Source organism: Sorex fumeus, unplaced genomic scaffold, assembly GCF_029834395.1.
Source record: "Sorex fumeus unplaced genomic scaffold, SorFum_2.1 ptg000051l, whole genome shotgun sequence".
Classification (NCBI taxonomy): Eukaryota; Metazoa; Chordata; class Mammalia; order Eulipotyphla; family Soricidae; genus Sorex; species Sorex fumeus.
In genome coordinates, this window is record NW_026606108.1 from 5,869,096 (window position 1) to 5,888,354 (window position 19,259).

A 19,259-nucleotide genomic window follows, 5' to 3' on the forward strand; every position below is an offset into this window, starting at 1 on the left:
GAGGAGACTTTGATTGAGTTTGTGGATCCAGGTGCTGTTGTTTCACGATCAGAATTACGGGATCCATTACGAATACACCATTCCAGTCAACTCCACGGCTGATGACCCTCAGGGCGGGCCCGAGAAGCCCCCAGACTCCTTGTTCCTCTGGACCCACAGCGGCTGGGGAGGCTGCAGCGTGCAGTGTGGAGGGGGTGAGCCCGGGGACGGGCTGGGCGGGGCGGGGGAAGGGGGTCACTCGTGTCAGACATCACTGCCAGACTCTGCCAGTCTGCAGGAGCCAAGTGACCTCACACCCTCTCGGGCAGGACGCCACCTCCGGGGAGCGCGGCCCCAAAGATGGGTCTGCACCCCAACACCTCTTCCTCCTGGCCATGGTCGCGCCATGGTGAGAGAGGGACACAGTCCTCAGGGGAGGGGGCCATCGAGAACTGGCTGTATGCTCGCCACAGTCCCCTCCCGGAGCCTGGACACCATCGTCCGTGGGCCCAGCACAGGACGGGGGATGGGCCTCCATCCCCGTGTGTCCCCCACATGGGGTTCCCAGCACCCCCCGGAGTGGTACCTGAGTGCAGAGCCAGGAGCCAGCCCTGAGCACCGCCTGCTCTGGCCATGCTGCCCACTCACGGCCTGCACACGGCCCTCTCACATGGCAGGGACGTCCCTCTGGCCATCCGTGGGAAGGGCTCCGGTGGCCCTTGCCCCTCACTTCTGGCCACTTTTGTTTTCAGGGGAGCGCAGAACCATTGTGTCCTGCATGCGCGTCGTGAACAAGACCACGACGCCCGCCAACAACAGCGACTGTCCTCAGGCAAACCGGCCTGAGCCCCAGGTCCGAAGATGCAACGCTCACCCTTGCCAGTCCCGGTAAGGACCCGCCATCCCATGCCTGAATCCTTGGGGCAGGGGCCACCATGCTGGGTGGGAAGTAGAGGAAAGACCCGAGGGACAGCAACATGCCCCTGAGGCCTTACCACTGTGAAGGCGGTGGCCCTCCATGGGGGAGAAGTGATTTCTGCTGGCTGGAAGCAGTGTGTGACTTTCCCCCCGCCTTGCCGGATAGTGTCCGCTAGGGGACTGTCAAGCCACCATGTCTCAGGTCAGAGAGGTGTCCACGTCGTTGTGTGGGTTCCCACGGTGTGTGGGGCTGGGCTGACCTCTGGGCCCTGTGTGCTGCTTCTGATCATGGCCGGGTGTGGCCCAAAAAAACAAAAACCAAACAAAAAAAGACCCTAGAAAAGCGTATGGGACAGAAACCTCTTGGAATGGGTATTTAGGGAACTTCTGCAGTTCCAGACCAAGAAGCTTGTTCCTGCAAAAATGGCCTTTTTTGGTATTTTTGTTTGTTTGTTTGTTTTGTTTTGGGGCTACGCCAGCGATCCTTAAGGGTGACTCCGAGCGCAGCGTTTAGGGAACCCTATGCCAGGGTCTCAGAAGCAAACAGGAGAACGTGTCCCCTCTGGTGGACAATGCCAGAAACCAAATGACTTCTTTGAGCTCTCCCGGGAGCACTCGGGCAGGGGTTCCCCCCCCCCCCACTCCCTGGTGGTGGGGATTGTCGGCAGGCTGTCACTGGGTGCAGGATTCATTGCTGCCTCTCAGCTCCCGCAGGCCTCCATACAGCGCAGACGCCGGGCTTGGCGCCTATGTCTATCTCCAACAAGGCCGAGCAGCTGGGTGCCCAGGCCCCAACAGAGTGGGCACTCAGCTGACTCGAGTCCTGAAGCACATCTGGCCGGCATCTGCCTTCGGTCCGGGGGAGAGAAGCTGGAACTCCCCTGGAGGGAAAAGCTGGGCGGGCCGGAGGGATGGCGACCTCCCCCCACGGTGCCTTTTTATAGGAAACTGCTGGTGGGTTTATTAGCCAGCGGCGCTGAGAGGGAGCCGACGTGTCAGGCTGAGGTGGAGGGTGTTCTGGTTTTCTGGGAACCCCGTGCCGGCGAGGGGTCCAGCCCAGCAGGAGGCGGACTGGTGGGTGGTCTGCCATCAGTGTAGCGGTGGGGGGGGGGACTTCTAGATTGTTCTCTGACAGGTCAGCTTAAAGTCATGTCAGTGATGCTCAGCGGGGAGTGGGGTGGGGTGGGGTGGGGTGGGGCTCAGGCGAAGCCTGGTGGTGAGTCTCTGCCAAAAAGCCAGCGTTCAGTGTTCAGGTCCAGAGGCATGTCACTTGGGCCCTGCGGGGACCACCAGGGCTGCCGGAGTGTGCTGTGGGGTAAGCTGGGGTCCCCCCGCACCTCACACGCGCTGTGGCCATGCAGGATCTCTCTGACCACACTTGGTGATTTTTGCTTTGTTTGTTTGCTTTTTGGGTCACACCCAGCGATGCTCAGGGATTACTCCTGGCTTTGCACTCAGGAATTACTCCTGGCGGTGCTGGGGGGACCAGATGGGATGCCGGGGATCGAACCCAGGTCAACTGCATGCAAGGCAGATGCCCTACCTGCTGTACTATCAGTCCGGCCCCCATTTTTATTTTTTTAACAATGTGTGCTGTGGGGCTAGTGTGATAGTACAGCGGGCAGGGCGTTTGCCTTGCATGTGTGGTTGACTTGGGTTCAATCCCTGGCATCCCATATAGTCCACCTGAGCACCACCAGGAGTAATTCCTGAGTGCAGAGCCAGGAAGAACCCCTGATCATCGCTGAGTGTGACCCAAAAAGAAAGAAAACAAAACTAAACTAAAAAACTAACAGTGCGTGCGTGCTTGGCTAAAAGCTCTTAGTTCCCCTTACGAGGTTCCTTGTCAGTGGTGTGAATTGCGGGAGCTTCACCGCTGTGTGGACAGCGTCGGCAGTAAGGGGAAGCGGGGATATTTGCCCAGGCCCGGCCACTGAGCCCTGGCTCTGCCCCAGCCTCTGCTGAGCTCTGTCAGGGAGTGCCAGGGAAGCCCCTCACAGCCGCCCCTGTCACCCCTGCAGGTGGGCGGCAGGCCCGTGGAGCCCCTGCTCAGCGCCCTGTGAGAAGGGCACCCAACACCGCCAGGTGACCTGCATGTACCAGCTACAGAACGGGACTCACGTCCCCACCCGGCCGCTCTACTGCCAGGGTCCCCGGCCGGCCACTGTCCAGAGCTGCGAGGGTCAGGACTGCCTGTCCATCTGGGAGGCCTCGGAGTGGTCACAGGTGGGTGTCTGGGTGCCAACACGATTCACTACTTCCCGTCTCGCTGTTCTCCAGGGGGCAGGCTTCCCGCCCTGCCTGGGCCCCAGGGTCCATGGCGAGCACACTTATCCAGCAGCAGACCCAGCTCTGGGGCTGATCCCTGCCCCTGCGGGGCCCTGGGCACTGCCAGGAGTGACTTTCCACGCAAAGCTGAGAGCCCAGAAACCCAGAAGAGAAACGCTCGACTGTCCTGTCCCTCGGGCGGCTCTCAGTTCCACCCGAGATGCGCGATGCATCTTGGATATTGTGGTTTGGGTTTATCTTGTTTCTGGGGGACACGCACCCACTCCCCAGGGGCTCTCCTGGCGATAGGGAATGGTGCAGGGCTGGGGATCAAACCCGGGTCCTCTTGAGCTCTCTCCTCAGCCTGAACCTGATCCCAGAGCAACCCACACACCGCCAGCTCAGTCTCCTTCAGAGCAACCCAGGGAGCAAAGCAAAACCCTCCCTTCCTCCCTCTCCTTTGCCTCCCCGCTTCCTTTCTTTTTATGTTTGTTTTGTTTTTGCTTTTTGGGTCACACCCAGCAATGCTCAGGGGTTACTCCAGCTCTGCACTCAGGAATTATTCCTGGCGCTGCTCAGGGGACCATATGGGATGCTGGGAATCGAACCCGGGTCGGCCGCGTGCAAGGCAAACACCCTACCCTCTGTGCTATCGCTCCAGCCCCTCCTTCCTTTCTTTTTTAAAGACACTTTATTTTATCAGGGTTTGGGGGCCACACCTGACAGTGATCAGGGCTGACTCCTGGCTCTGTGCTCAAGAATCCCTCCTGGCGGGGCTCGAACCCGGATCAGCCACTTGCCAGCCCCTGCCCAACTGGCCTCTGTCTCTGGCCCTGCAAAATGCTTCTTTCTTGGAATCAAACCTGCCCCCCACCGCCAGCCCCCCAGGAACTGGGCTTTCTGCCACCTAGCTTGGCCGCAGCCTAGCTCCCCTGCTCTTCTTCCAGAAACCCCCAGCGGGCAACAGGTAAGGCCAGTGGCCCTGGTGGTTTCCATGCCTGGCTAGACACTGCTGCCCCTGTCCTCTCTGGGCCCTGCGTCCACCCTGGTCACGGCCCAGCTGACACTCCAACAGGCACCAGAACACAGTGGACAGAGCGTGTCCAGAACTGGGGGCAGGCACTGCAGCAGGATACTCGACGTGGGCACAAGACACCTGTTGCCCTGGGGGTGCCTGGGGAGTGGGGGGGCACGGGGTGCAGAAAATGGGGGCAGAAGCTCCCAGAGGAGCAGGGGCCCAGCCCATGACTCTCCACGTCCGGCCTTTTCACTTTTTATAGGAACTCTGGGGCCTGCAGGCCAGCTGTGGGGTCCGACTCGGGGCCTCGTGGTCGGGTGAGCTGCACCCGAGCCCCCTGCAACCCTCCGCAGGCCTCCATTGCCCTTGACTTTTGCGGTGCCCAGAATCAAGCCAGGGCCTCGCACACGCAGGCGCTATGCCACGTGCTGGGGCCAGACCCTCACCCTCTCCAGGTGACGCCGCGACCCCAGTGCTGACACAGCTCACTTGTAAAAGCGCCCGTCTCGACGAAGCTCCACCACCAGGGTTCCCTGGAGGAAGAGCTACGTCCCATTCCTGGGGGCGCAAAGCTCCCCAAGGACGGTGGTCGCATGTGCTGCGCGTGGCTGACGGACATGGAGAGAGGGTGGGCAGGGCCCCACCTGGGGTCCCGCCCCCAAGCACCAGCTGTGGCTGGGGCGTCTCCTGGGCAGTGGGACCTGGCCTCCAGCCCCCCCCCCCCCTGCTTCCCCGGGCATCTCCGCTGTCCCTTCAGGGCCTCCCTGAGCTGCCTCTCTCTGCAGTGCTCCAGCCGCTGCGGCAAGGGTACCCAGAGGCGGACGGTGACATGCGTCAACTCACAGGGCAGGTGTGACCCTGCCACGCGGCCGCAGGCCGAGGAGGCGTGCGAGGACCACTCTGGCTGCTACGAGTGGAAAACTGGGGACTGGGCCAGGGTGAGTGCTGGTGCCCCCTGCCCTTTGGCCGCGGATGCCCACATCTCTCCCCTGCACCTGTACTGTGGCCACCCGGCAGGCCTCAAGGGGGCGCTCCTGGCAGGGTGCGGGGCAGCATGGGCCGTGCGGGGATGGAACCTGGGCCTCCCGCGTCTGTACTCGGCCCCAGATACCCTTTCCGTGGTCTCCCCATTGCAAGGGAACGGAGCGGGCGCCCCAGAAACCAGTGGGGCCTGGTGCCCGTCTCTCGCATCCTGCCCCACTGAGGCTGCCGTGTCCCCGCAGTGCTCGTCCAGCTGCGGGAAGGGGCTGCAGTCCCGCGTGGTCCAGTGCATGCACCGGGTCACCGGCCGCCACGGCAGCGAGTGCCCTGCGCTCTCCAAGCCCGTCGCCTACCGGCAGTGCCAGCAGGACGCCTGCCCGCACAAGGCCAGCGGCAACACCATCACCTCCCCGCGCCTGGGTGAGTGTGCTGGGAGGGTCCCCACGGCTCAGGCCTCACAGCGCGGGGAAAGGCGGTTTGGGGGGTCACGCGTGCATCGAGGGCTGTGCCCATGGCCGTTCCTTTCTCTTCTGTGCCCTGTCCTGTGGGCAGGGCAGGCAGGACTCCCCATCTTGCACCCCCTCCCAGCCCTGCAGAGCGCCTGCTGGGAACTTTCAGGGGCAGGGGGCTTGGTGAGGGCCCAGAAAAGAGCAACATTGACCCCTGTCCTGATGGACACTCCGGGAGGCGTCCCTCGCTCTAGCAGACCCCTCCCCTCCCATACACACAGAATGAAGGTTTCAAAGCTGCATTATTGGGGACTTTGGAGTTTGGGGATCTCGGGCGCCTGGACTGTGCCTGGGACCGGCCCAAGAGAGGGAGGAGACACAGCTGCGTTGAGCACGGGGATGAGGGGCACCACCAGCCCACGCCAGACTGCCCCCACGGGACCAAACAGCCTCTCCCCTGAGGCGGCTGGACCCTGGATGCATTCCCTGGGAGGGGGCAGCCAGCACGAAAGGCATCCCACCGGGGACCCCCAACTGCACCCTTCCCTCCGCGACCCCTGCCTTCTCTCTGCCCGCCCCTCAGCTGCCCTGACCTATAAGTGTGCCCGAGACCAGTGGACGGTTTACTGCCGGGTCATCCGCGAGAAGGGACTGTGCCAGGACATGCGGTGGTACCAGCGCTGCTGCCAGACCTGCCGGGACTTCTACGCCACCCAGCTGCCCCCGCCCCGCGCCTGACCCCACGCCACCCGCCTTCCTAAGCACACACACGGCCCCCGCCCCCCACCAGCCTCCCCCCCACCCATCACCTAGAAGGGGATGTGGCTTCCGGCCTGAAGCCAAGTGATGGCTGCAGCCCCTGGCCGGCCGCCATCCCCAACCCCAAGTCCATCCATGACCTTCCGTGGGTGGCCATGAGCGAGGGACACCGGTGCAAGGCTCCGCAGGGACCTTCGAACTCTGCTGCTGTGTGTCCTGTGGTGGGAATTGGGCCCCCCACATATGAGACGCGAGCATTCTAGAAGGGTTTGTTCTGAGAGGCGGGACTGCCTCTGCCCCCTCTCTGGAAGGCCCTGCCCTGACAGCTGGCATCCACAGCCAAATGGGGAGAGTGTTTCAGAAGGGCTGGAACTGGCCACCTCTGCCACCCTCCCCTCAGGAACCGAATGGGAGGGTTCCAGTGCTCTGTGCCCAGGTGCTAGATCCGGTGACGGCTGACCCCCAGCTAGAGGGTGCTGAGGGGCACGTGTCCGGTACGGGCAGGTCCCCCACATCCGGAGCTCTCCGCCTGCCTGGACTCAAGAAGCTGTCCGCTCTGGGAGCTGGACGGTTCTTAGGGCTCAGCCTGGGGCCCCCACCGCCCAGGCTCAGGGCTGGTCACTGTCCACCTCCTCATGGCGGGACTCAGAACCCTACTTCAGGGAGGGCCTCTGCATGGCCGGAGGGCCCCTGGCATGGACAGGCTGGGGTGGGAGGGTCGATGGTGCTACAGGTTGACTGTGAGAAGGCCCCCACACCCCCGTGGTCCTGGTGCTAATTGTGTGTGTGTGTGTGTGTGTGTGTGTATGCGCGCGTGTGTGTGTGTGTCTGTCTGTGCTGGGGGGCGGCAGGAAAGGGGGCAGGGGCCACTCTCTACCTCCTCGGTGCTGAGTCCGTCCCCTGGGCAGCTTCTGCTTTGACAGGCCTACGGGCAGAGAGTGAAGCCATGTGCCCACCTCCCCCGAATCTTTCGGTGCTTCAGGGCTAGGACAGGGTCTCTTTCCCGGCCAGGCCACCTGCACTTCCCCTCCCAGCATGGCAGAAGGCTCTCGGGGCCAGGCATGTCCTGGTGCCCCGAAAACCCCCACCCGGCTGTGCCACGAGACACCCTGAGCCCTGCATGCAGGGCGGGCGGAATTCCGCCTCCTTTTGGCGCTCTTTCTGCTGCCGGACTCGCCAAGCCATCCCCCGAGCAGTCGGGTTGGACTTGGTGGCCCAGATGCCCACGCTGGCCTCGTGGCAAACACTGATCCTCTGGGTTGGCCCAGAAGCTGCACATCCACCCCCCACCCCCGCCCCGTCAGCTCCAGCCTTGTCCCCTCAGGGACACATCCCTGAGCCGGATGCTCTCATGGTGCTATTTCCTTGGTGCGACTCTGGGGGAGTGTCGGCAAAGGCCCCCCAGCCCCTCCGGCACTGCTGTTGGCTCTTGGAGCACTGTATTCGCCCCCCCCCCCCACCAGTTAACTCACCTTGCCCACTGTTCCACGGTGTTGTACATTCTGCTTTTGTCGGCGACGATTTGGGAAGACAGGACAGCCCCCAGCCCCCCGACCCCAGCCCCAGCCCTGGCCGGGCACCCCCTTTGGGAGACGGGAACTGTGTGATTCCATTGGAAGCGAGTTGGAGGTGTTGAATAAAGTGGCCACTGACTCCTCCGTCTCTGCGCAGCTGTCTGGAGGGTCTGCCTAGCCCTTGGCATGGCCAGCAGTGGTCGGTGGTGGTGGATGGTGCCAGGGGCCCCCCAGCCCGTGCGGTGCTAGCCAGGTCTGGGGCCTCCTGCCTATGCAGTTGGGCTGGGCGAAGAGTCCATGTGTCCATGTGTGCCCCCTGCTGTGTGGGGGTGCAGGGACCCCCCCAGACTGCTCTCACTGACTCTTCCACGCACACCCCTGCTCCTGACCCTGATGGGGGTATCCTGAGGGCCCCATGGGACAAGGCTGGCAAGGGGAAAAGGTGCCCCCACCTGAAAGCTTGTGTTTCTCCTTTCCTGTAGGGGAGCTCCAGAGAGACCAGATCTGCCATGTTGGGTTGGAGCAGTAGGACAGCGGGGAGTGTTGGCCTTGCACATGGCCGACCTGAGTTCTATGCCCGGAATTTGCACATGGCCGACCTGAGTTCTATTCCCAGAATCCCATAAGGTCCCCCAACCATTGCCTGGAGTGACCCCTGAGTGCAGAGCCAGGAGGGATCCCTGAGCATCACCGGGATGGCCCCAAAAGCCAAAAAAAAAAAAAAAACCTGCTGAGTCGAGTCCACACTGCCTCCCACACTGACCCCTCCACACACCTCTCTCCTCCCTTCCTCTTCTCTCTCTCTCTCCCTTTTGCTGTGGTTCTCTGCCCGACTATAGGACATGCAGGGCTTTACAGAATGCTTGGAGCTCTTCAGAGCCTCCCACCCCCCTGCTGAGAAACCCAGGACCCTCCCAGACACATCCTCATACCCCCCCACCCCCAGCTGCACTGGACATGTGGAGATGGCAGGCCGGAACCCCCTTGCCCTGGGTGAACTGCACCTGCAAACGGGCTTCAGGCCCCCACATTCCTTTGCGTGTGTCCCTGGAGACCCTTGGATAGCACTATGGAGGCCTGATTCCCAGAAGCAGGAAGAGGAACGTTTGGGGAAGAAAGAAGGCCAGCGGGATGGGCCGTGTCTACAGCTGCCCGGTTGTTGGACCTTCGTGGCTTCCCCTCAGATGGAGCCACACCCGGCGGAGCTCAGGACTGACTTCTGGCTCTGTGCTCAGGGATCACTCCTGGCTCTGTGCTCAGGGCTCACTCCTGGCTCTGTGCTCAGGGAAAACTCCTAGCTCTGCACTCAGGGATCACTCCAGGCAGGGCTTGGGGGACCCTATGGGATTCTGGGTGGTGAACCTGGGCTGGCTGCATGCAAGGCAAGTGCCCTGCCCACTGTACTGTCTCTCCAGTTCCTGAGCACTTTTATCTGAGCTTTTGTACAGACCAGCCACAGCCACGGAGCACCAGCTTTGTGTCTGGTGCATTAAGAGTCCAGGGGCGGGTTTCAATGGGCTGGCCCCACTCAGCCCTCACATGGACAGTCAAAGCCCCTTCCCTCCCAGAGGGTCCAGACCCCTGAATTCTGGGTGGGCTCAGAGCCCTGACCTGCTGTGCAGTTAATGGCATTAAAATGGGAAAAAGGAAGAGGGTCAGAGAGAGATAGTCCAGCAGGGAAGTTGCTTGCTAGATACATGGTATTTTCTTTTTCCCTAGGTTTTTGGGCCACACCCAGTGATGCTCAGGAGTTACAACTGGGTCTGCACTCAGGAATCACTCCTAGTGGTGCTGGGTAACCCTATGGGATGTTGGGGACCGAAATCAGGTTGACTGTGTGCAAGGCAAGTGCCCTCCCGACTGGACTATTGCTCGGGCCGAGTGGCACTTGGGCTGTCCCAGTTCAGCCCCCAAATAGGGCCCCCAAGCTCCACTGGGAGTGATCCCTGAGCACCACCGGGTTTGCCCCAACTCCCCCAAAAGAATCTAAAGTGGGAAAAATAAGCACCACATGGTGCTGATGATAGTTCCCGGGGTGCCAGCCCTCGGGACTTTCTCCCAGCTCTGCCTCCGTCTCGCAAGGCCCTCAGAGCCTGTGGATCTAAAAGCATCGGCCGTGACAGGTGTCACAGGAGAATGGCCAGGCATGAGCCTGTGTCCACCTTGGTTTCTGCCTGAAGCCCACGTCCAGGTCAGCTGAGCTGCTACTGAAGCGACACCAGCCCTAAACATTTCTCCCCTTCCTGGTGGCTGGAGGGGCCCCGGGGTGCATGGAGGGGCACCCTCGAACAGTCAGTGGAAAGTGCTGTTGCGAGACTCAACCACAAGGCCTCAAAAGCTGCCCCAGTGTCTCGGCTGGGACCCTTCTGCACCCCTCCCACCCACAACCAGTGTCCTCTGCGTGTAAAAGGTCAAAGAAACTTCCACGGTCCCCTTTCCCCAGGAAGGTCCCAGCCAGGGTGCGCAGAGCGGGGGCTGGATTTTCTCAGAGCTTGGACGCGTATGTGGAACTTGATCTTTTTACGACTGGAGAGAGACCATTTTGCAACTTCCACCACTGTGAGAAAGTGACGTGAGATGTGTTTTATGACTTCAGACAGGCCAGGAAATTCGCCAACTAAAGTTTTGCCTTCAGAGCCCAGCAGGGAATTTTCCCCGAACCTCTCCCCCCCACACACAGCCGGTTTGGGTGGGTTCTGGGGCCCACACACCTATGGGGTAAGTGGTCCTTTTCAGCTTCGGAGGAGCCTGCCCAGAGGTTGGCTGTGGATTAAGCTCCACGGAGCACCTATGCAGAGCCTGGAGGTCCAGAGAAACACAGGGTCCCACATAATTAATGCTAGCAGGACCGGCTGCACGCAGAAGCTAATCTGCAGCTCTGGTCTTTGGCTTCTGGAGTTGACTTTCGTGTCCCTGTGATCATCCAGAAAGTTCCTCAAGGCAAGGAAATCTCACGCACCAGCCGAGCAGAACCCGTGAACTCCGTGGAACTCTCCCCGCAGCCCCTCTCTCATTTGGTCTCAGTTGGGAGCTCTGAAAAACGCAAGAGATGCCATCTGGGGCTTCCTCCCTGAGGCAAAACAGTCCAATGCTAATTACTGTTTTTCCAGAGCTCAGCATCTGGGCAGCTCTCTAGCCCCTGGATCCCCTATGCAATCAGACCCCGACCAGGGCTCGGTTACTGCTGAACGTCATCCCCTCTCGGATGCCATTGACTCTGCTTTGTCTCCCGAAACCTGAGAACTTCCCCTTGGAGCTGGAGTCAGGCTTCAGCTAGATCCACCCAAAGGCGGTTTCTGGTGACAGAGAAGTTCTGTGGGGCTCAGATGGGGCTTCAGCCTGGATTCTCCCTCGATCCGTCGGTGACCCCGAGTGCGAGTGGTGTGAACGGCCAGCCCTCGGGGGCTGCCCTGGCTTGGGAAGCCAGTTCCAGAGTCTGCCCTCAGCAGGGGCCTGCTCTGCTCAAACCAAATGGTTAATGATTAAGATGCTGCAGCGACTCCCAGGGGAACCACCAAGAAAATAAGTCCAAAATAGAGAATATTAGGGAGAAGTACCAGAATGAAAAAGATAGACTTGAGGGGCCAGAGCAATAGGACAGCAGGGAGGGCGCTTGCCTTGTATGTGGTCGACCTGGGTTTGATCCCTGGCATCCCCCGAGCACGGCCAGGAGTGATCCCCGAGTGCAGAGTCAGGAGTGACCCCCCTGGGCCTCTCCGAGTGTGCCCAAAAAACAAAACAAACAAAAAAACACCTGAAATACATTTTAAACACACACAAAAAATGAAAGAATGAAGGCATAAAAGCCATAAGATGGGGGCAGAATAGTACAGGAGTGAAGGTACTTCCCTGATGCGGCCAACCCCGGTTTGATCCCTGTCACCACATAGGGTTCTTGAACACTGTTAGGTATGGCCCAAGTCTCCCCACCATGACCTCCCAGAATTTGGGGGGTTGGAGAGACAGTACAGCAGGGAAGGCACTTGCCTTTTATGTGGTCTACCTAAGTTCAATCCTTACACTCCATATGGCCCCCTGAGCACTGCCAGGAGTGATCCCTGAGCACAGGGCTAGGAGTAAGTCCTGAACATTGCTGGATATGACACAGAAACAAAACAGACCAAAATAATAATAATAATAGTAACAGAAGGGAAGACGCTTGAATATATGGTCTGTGAGCACTGCTGGGGGCACTCCTACGCTCAGAGCCAGGAATGGCACCAGAGCACCAGTGAGTGTGGCCTCAAACCAGAAAAAAAAAAAAACTCAAAGGGAATGTCTGGTCAGTTCCGTCCTGGTCAAAGACTGTCTATCCTGGGCGCTCCACAGGTGAGGGAGGAGCATTGCAGGGAAATGAGAGAGCGCGTGCAGGGACATGGCAGTGAGGGCAGGAGGGGGTCACCCAGCCCTGCGTGTGCAGACAGCAGGGGCTAGCCACTGGCGCTGCTGGGCGCAGGTCTGGGGGAGCCCCCGCAGTGCTCATGATTCCCTCCAATGCTGCCGCCCCTGGCACAGTCCCGGTAAAAGATATTATCTCAGGCCCCTCCGCAGCTGGCAGGGGGCCAGGTGGTGCCGGGGGCTGAACTCGGGACTCTTACATGCAGAGCCCGCGCTGCGACCCTGCGGTCCAGCTCCCAGACCTCTGTCTGCGGGTGCACCCAGGACGAGGCCGGAGGGGCCGATTACACCCCCACCCGCGGCATCTCCACTGAGTTACTAGCTCAGTGCTCACAGAGGCAGCGGGAACCGTGCCCCTGGGTGTTACAGGGACAAGAGATGGCCTCCAGCTTTTGCCCCTTTGCCCACTGTCCACTGCTGTGGTGTGGACAGCCGCCAGCATGTAGGGCCAGGCAGGGCCCACGGTGGTGCCACATGGCCCTCTGGCGGCCACGCGCACTCCCTGCATGCGTCTCGGGGCAGCCTGGGGCAGCCCCGGGTAGCCCAGGGCAGCCCGGGGTCCTCTCTCCAGCCCAACAGTGAAGGGAGGACTGTGACGGGAAGGCAGAGACCCCATTGCCGGCAGGGGTCTAATGGTGAATTAGATGGTTGCAGGAGGGAGGGAACATTGCCTTGTTTGGTTTGTGGCCACCAAACCAAAAAAGGCAATGCTTGGGGCTTACTCCTGGCAGTGCTGGGGGTGGGGGGGCCTGGGGATCGAACCGGTGACTGACTTCCTGTAAAGCCAGCATCTCCCCCAGCTGTCTGCATTCTTGCCCTCCTCTCCAAGTCCCTTTTCCTGATCTACCCTGCAGAGCACTGTGACCTGGAGCCTTCTGGGACGGCAGGGCTGGTCTTGGCCCTCAAGTGGACAGAGCTCAGGGCATCTTGCCCCCATACACATCATTGACTCCCAGGGCGCAGCAGTGGGGGTGTGACCGGGGCTGTCAGCTGTATTACCCGTGACAGATGAGGGCGCAGCAGTCCAGAAGTGCTTATGCCTCCCAGGGTACTTTCTCAGGATGTTCCAAGTCCGGTGCTCCCCGAGGGTCTGTTCCTGCAAACGCAGAACTTGCAGCTGAGCTCCCCCACGGTCACCCGTCCCGGAGGCTTAAGGATCACCAGCAGCCGGGTGAGCCCAGGCCAGATGTCAGGAATTACAGCCAGATCAGAGGCAAAGGTAAAAGGTGGTTGGCAGGTCCAGCGGAGAAGGTGCCCGAGAAGTGGGGCTATGAGAGTCGGAGTGGGGTCCCTGGTGTCCTAGGAACCACGGCCCGGAGCATGTCCCAGCTGTGGGAAGCGGCTGTGCCCCCCCCCCCACCTGTTTAACGGGTCTCTCCTCAACAAGAGGCTCTCCCCCTAGACTGGCAGCTCTGTGTTCCGGAAACTCGGGTCCAGCAAAGGTTAGGAGAGGCACCGCTGTTGGAGAACCAGAGGAGAGTCCGCAGGCATTCCAGCTGCTTCCAAGGTAAGGCCTCGGGGGATGAGATAGCAGGGCATCCGAGACCGGCTCACAGCCATTGTGTTTTATTTTGAGGTCACACCCTTCTGGGGTTGCTCCTGGCACTGAGCTCAGGAATTATTCCTGGCGGTGCTCAGGGGACCCTAAGGGATGCCGAGGATAAAGTGCAAGGCCAACGCCCTCCAAACTGTACTGAAGGTTTCCGGGGGCGGGGTCTGGAGCGACGTGGGGCCGGGAGGGCACTTGCCTTGCAAGCAGGCTACCTGGGTTTGATTGCCCGCACCCCACAGGGTCCCCCCTAAGCCCCGCCAGAAGTGATTCCTGAGCATCTGGGGGTGTGACCCACAGACCAAATAAGGAGTGGGGGCGGATGAGCATCTTGCCTCGATAGAGATTATTGACTCACGGGGCGCGGCCCGAGGTTTCTTGACCAGGTGACCAACGTGGGGCTGAGCCGAGACTCGGGAGCTCGGGGAAGGCGGGGCCGTCCGGGGACCTGATTGGCCGAAATTGCATCCGGCGGAGCGAGGAGCCGGTCCACGGGCCGGGGCAAGCCCCGCCTAGGCCCCGCCCTGTCTCCGGCGCTGGCCCCGCCTCGGGCCCGCCGGACCACGCGCCCTCCCAGACTGGCCACGCCCGCAGCCCTGGCCCCGCCTCCAGTCCCGGCCTCGTTCTCCACTCAGCTCCGCGAGATCCGTCCAGGCCCGCCCACCACTGCTCCCATTGGCTGGCCTGCCGGCCCGCCCTCCGGCCAGCTGATACTCACAGCCAATCAGCTGATAGTCGCAGCCGTAGGGCCGGCGCGTCGGCGCTGTGGCCCGAGCCTGGACGCTGAGGTACCCGGGCCTGCTTGGGGTCCCCCCGCGAGGGTCGCGGTGGGGGGCTTCGCGCCGGGCTTCGGGGCGCCGCGCGTCGCCGTGCTGTCGGGTTACTTCCCTGTGGTTTAGGGGACTTTCCTGTTGCAGTCGCGGGCGAGCCGAGGTGGCCGAGGTCGGAGGTCAGAGGTCGTGCCTGGTGGACTGTTGAGGCGCCGCGGGCCTGAGCGCGGGGTCGGCACCTCCGGCTTTTTGGTGCTGGCCAGCGCTCGTTTCTTGTTTCTTGTTTTATGGGATGACCCCAGCCTCGCAAAGCGCCCCGAGGGAAACCGAGGCCAGCCCTCCCGGGGAAACCGAGGCCGGGGCTCCCGTGCAGGGCCGGGGAGCGGACCCGACCTGTCGCCCAGCGGGGCCCGGGCGGCCCCTTCTGACGCTTTCCTCGGGCTGTGCGGGACCCGCCGCAGACTTGGGGTCAGGGCGTGACCCCGAAACCTGAACCTCCCCGTGGGGAATGTGACCCCGGGTGGCCCGACCTTGGCCGTGACCTTCGCCCTCGCACGCGGCGCCTGGGAGCCCTTGGCTTGTGCACCAGAGTTTGGGGGGGCGTCCTCTCCGCTGAGCGCAGTTGGGGGGTTTGCCTCCGCCCGTCGCTCCCAGGCACACCCCTGAGCCCCACTCCCGTCCGCTTCATATTCCCTGGACGGGATGCCCACCCTTGTCTGGGTGCAGGCGGCCAGAACGGGGGACCTGCATTTGTCTGGGTACGGCGGCCAGGACTGGGGACCCACTCTTGTCTGGGTGCAGGTGGCCAGGATGGGGCGCCCGCATTTGTCTGGGTACAGGGGGCCCACATTTGTCTGGGTGCAGGTGGCCAGGATGGGGCGCCCGCATTTGTCTGGGTGCAGGAGGAGTTCCGTGACAACGAGTCTCTGGAATTAACCCTGGGGTTTGGTTTTCAGTTCGGAAAATGAGGCAGAAGGAGGGGCCAAGCTCGACCTTCCAGGGCCCAGCCGCTGTGTGTCGGACTCGGACCAGCCATGTGTACGTGTTTGAGAGTGGAGGTGCAGGCTCGGAGGGCTCCTCGGAGGAGGAAGAGCTGGTGGTGGCCAACGGTGGTCAGGCCCTGCGGCCCCGGGGCAAGGAGCACCGGAAGAAGGCTGCCCCCTCCCCGGGGCAGGCAGGCGCGGGGAACATGGTGCTGATGCAGCGGCCAGTGGCACAGGAGGACAACCTCTACAAGCTCGCCCTCCAGTACGGATGCCAAGTAAGACCCTGGGAATGTAGGCATGTGCCCCGGGAGCAGTGGACGGCGGGGAGCGCGCTGACCCAGGCTCCGTGCCCCGAGCACCGCCGTGTGTGGCTCAAACTCGAGAGACGGAGTGGGTGCGGCACTGTCTGTGAGGGGCGAATCTCAGGGTGGGGATGCGGGGGCCACTGCACGGACCTCCTCTCTCCTCCCCGCCTCCAAACTGCATTTCTGCGATGCTGAGCGTTTGGCCAGAGGCAAACATGGAGGAGCCACATAGCTCCGTGGAGAAGCACCTTGCATGTGGAGACCTGGGTTCCATCCCCAGAACCGTGGAACCAAAGAACCAGGGGCCAGGGGGGCTGTAGGTCAAAGAGTCGGGTGCATGCAGCCGGTCGGTGCACGCAGGGGCTAGACGCATGCTGGCAGAGACCCCGAGTTTCCTCCCCTACACTGCATGGATACCGGAGAACTTTTTAGGAACCGGCCCGCCCTCCACTCCCCCCACCCCCCCGCAGTAAACTGTAAAAAGATCAACATTAAAACAAAAAAAGAGCACGTTTGCACGTTTGATGTAAGATTCGAAGGACCCGGAGGGAGGCAGGCGGGGGTCTCTGTGCGGTTCCTGGCTTTGTGCTCTGTGGGGTCGTGGCTCCCTTTCCTGAGTCCTGCTAGTCGGGGCTCATGCATGGGGCTGAGGTCTGCACGGCGCGGCTTCGTGGCCTGTCCCTGTGTAACGCCTTCTCTCTGGTTGTGTTTCTAGCCTTCAGAGTGGTTTACCGAGCAAAGTAAGTCAGGAAGTGTTTCTGGAATGCTGTCTTTATAGGGAGCCGTTTTGCTCACACCCTCACACCGTCTTGCCCTTTCTGTGACCTCCTGTGACCTCTACCCACCTCGGGGAGGGCACTTGCCTCATACGCGGCCAACCCAGGTTCAATCCCCAACACCCCATAGGGTCCCCGGAGTGCACCCACCAGAAATGATCCCTGAGCACAGAGCCAGGAGTCAGCCCTGAGCATTGTCAGGTGTGGCCCAACCCCCCCCCCAAAAAAAATCCTTGAGCCATCTCTTATCCTTTTAGCCAGAGGTCCAAGTCTGGTCCCATGGGGTGCTGAGGTGCATCCCTGGGGAACGAACGCCCAGTGCAGCTCCACGTCACCCGGCTACTTGCAGGGTGGCCCAGCAGGGGACTGAGGCACGTCCGGTCTCTCTCACCTGGACACCCTGTGGGCTTTTGCTGTGTACCCGTCAAGTCTTGGACCCTGAGGCTTTGGTTTTGGGGTGTAGATTTTAACTCCTCATCAAAACAACTGCCAGTAGCCTGGAGCTTGGGGCTGTGAACACCTGCTAGTTTAGTTTTGTTTGGGGGCCACACCCAGTGATGCTCAGGGACCACCCTAGTGGGGCTCGGGACCATATGGGGTGCCGGGGAGAGAACCTGGTCAGCCACAGGTGTGGCAGACGCCCTTCCCACTGTCTCGGGCCCCTTCTGTGTGTGTATGAGTGAGACCGGGAGAAGTGGCCGGGGGCCACCAATGCTTCCTCTTTGATTCGTGGCCCCCATTTCAATTTACTGTTACTATTGGGGAGGGCCTCTCACAGTGCCAGGCTGGGAGGGCTGTCCCTGGGGGTGCTGGGCGGAATGGGGTCTCACGGTGCCCTAGCATGGAAGCACCCTAACACCCCCATCCCCACCCCCGCTTCTCTGGCCCCTCCCCTTTTTAAAGATGTGGGTTTGATCCCCATTAAACACTTCGGGTAAAACTTTTGCCTGTGTTCCTTTTCCCCCTAGTCCTAAATCACCTCTAGTCGGGGGGGAGGGGGGTGGGAGACGACCCACGTTCAGGGGCGAGTCTCCAGCCCCGACTCCCCTTTCCTGATGACCCTTCTCCTGAAGGAGCCTTGGTGGCTTTTGCTTCAAAACCAAGCGTGTGGGGGCCAGAGCGAAATCACAGCATGGAGGGCGTTGGCTTTGCATGGGGCCAACCTGGGTTCGACCCCGGGAACTCAACATGGTCCCCCAAGCCCTGCCAGGGGTAGATCCTGAGGACCACTGGCTGTGGCCCCCCTCCAATAAATAAATAAATAATAAAGTGAAAAAGGGCCCCGCGACCTTCTGAAGACCATGAGTCTCTGCACGGGTGTTTGATGGCGCTTGAAGCCAAGTGCCTTGACGTGAATCTGGCCGATCTTTGGGGTGACGGTGAGGCTGCGGCATGTGCAGCCCCCCCCCACCGGGCTGGCAGGGAGCTTGGGTGGGCTCCCCGGCGCCCCTTCTCTGCGTGCGCGCTCACCCTCTCGTGGCTTCCCCAGGTGGCCGACCTTAAGAAGGTCAACAGTCTGGTGCGGGAGCAGGACCTGCACGGCCTGCGGTGCGTCAGGATCCCCGTGCATAGCTACAGCGTCCTCACCGAGGCCTGCCACGGGCTCAGCCCCGTCCCCAGCCCGGCCTCGGAGACCAGAGTGACCTTTGAGGACCCCCCCGAGCCGGCGGCGGGGGTGCCCGGGACCCCCAGCCCTCTGACGCGCTTCTTCAGGGACATCGACCAGAGTATCGAGCGTGCGGCGCAGACCGAGATGGCCCTGGACCCCGCTGGCCAGCCGCTGCTGCCCGCTCCCGCCCGGGCGCCCACAGACAGCGCCCACGGGGGCATCCGCTGGTGGAAGGCGGTCCTGCTGCTGCTCCTCGTCGGCATTGTCCTGCCCCTGTTTTATTTGGTCTACTTTAAAATGCAGGCGGCTGGCGAGGCCCCTGGGAGCTGGAACGCCACCTCGGCGGCCCACACGGACTCCCGGGCACAGACTGCAGTGCCCGGCCCGACCCCCAGGCCAGAGCAGTAGCTGTGGTTGGAGGGCACCCGGCCCGGCCCTCCTTGGGCTGCCGCGTCTCCTCCTCCTCCCCCCGGCTGAGGATTGCATTTCCCGGAGCAGAGCAGCTGCATCTCGTGCCAGAACAGAGCCCGGGGCCCCAGATGCGTGTCTCGGGGCCTGGACAGCAAGTTGACCGTGAGGGCCTTGAGTGGGCTGCAGTGGGAGCCCCCAGGACGGAGGGCCCCAGACTGGTGTGGACCCTGGTCCTGCGTGGGGTTGACCAATCCTCACGTGGTGTGGCCCATGACGGAAGCTGTCGGGTGATGGGGTCTGGCCCAGCTGCAGGAGACAGAGGGGGTGGAGGAGCCCCCGCTTTCCCTGGGCAGCAGTGGCTAAGGTTTGGGGGTGCAGGTAGTCCCCCAGAGCCCATGGGGAAGTTTCACTGCCCGAGTGTCCTGTGCGGCCTGGAGGCCACTGTGGCCCTGGGTCCCCAGAGTGGGGTCCCTCTGTTGATCCCCATATGAATAAATTATTTTCTATGAAGGATGCTCCACGTCTTCCCATCTGTGCGGAGAGTTCGGGCTGGCAGGAGCTGGGCAGTT

At 61.7% G+C, this 19,259-nt stretch overlaps 2 protein-coding genes across 2 annotated transcripts in view; both read left to right on the plus strand.

The window, feature by feature from the left end:
- The window catches only part of ADAMTS17 (ADAM metallopeptidase with thrombospondin type 1 motif 17), an 85,817-nt gene extending 79,466 nt beyond the window's left edge, over positions 1 to 6,351 (plus strand). The window contains exons 18-23 of the mRNA XM_056124716.1: positions 32 to 194; positions 732 to 867; positions 2,919 to 3,123; positions 4,969 to 5,121; positions 5,407 to 5,584; positions 6,197 to 6,351. Of these exons, the coding sequence (XP_055980691.1) occupies positions 32 to 194; positions 732 to 867; positions 2,919 to 3,123; positions 4,969 to 5,121; positions 5,407 to 5,584; positions 6,197 to 6,351 (990 nt within the window). The remainder of the gene's footprint in view (positions 1 to 31; positions 195 to 731; positions 868 to 2,918; positions 3,124 to 4,968; positions 5,122 to 5,406; positions 5,585 to 6,196) is intronic.
- An 8,211-nt stretch (positions 6,352 to 14,562) lies between these two features.
- Positions 14,563 to 18,687, plus strand: LYSMD4 (LysM domain containing 4). Its single transcript, XM_056124717.1, has 3 exons — positions 14,563 to 14,621; positions 15,560 to 15,864; positions 18,160 to 18,687. Exons 2-3 carry the CDS (start codon positions 15,568 to 15,570, stop codon positions 18,685 to 18,687), a joined length of 825 nt encoding a protein of 274 aa, XP_055980692.1. The 5' UTR covers positions 14,563 to 14,621; positions 15,560 to 15,567.
- Positions 18,688 to 19,259: the final 572 nt, after the last annotated feature.

Bases quoted from the DNA above. Each gene is read 5' to 3' on its own strand.
- LYSMD4 (XM_056124717.1), top strand. From the start codon at position 15,568: ATGAGGCAGAAGGAGGGGCCAAGCTCGACCTTCCAGGGCCCAGCCGCT. The intron at 15,865-18,159 runs GTAAGACCCTGG...TGGCTTCCCCAG, and splicing joins CCCTCCAGTACGGATGCCAA to GTGGCCGACCTTAAGAAGGT.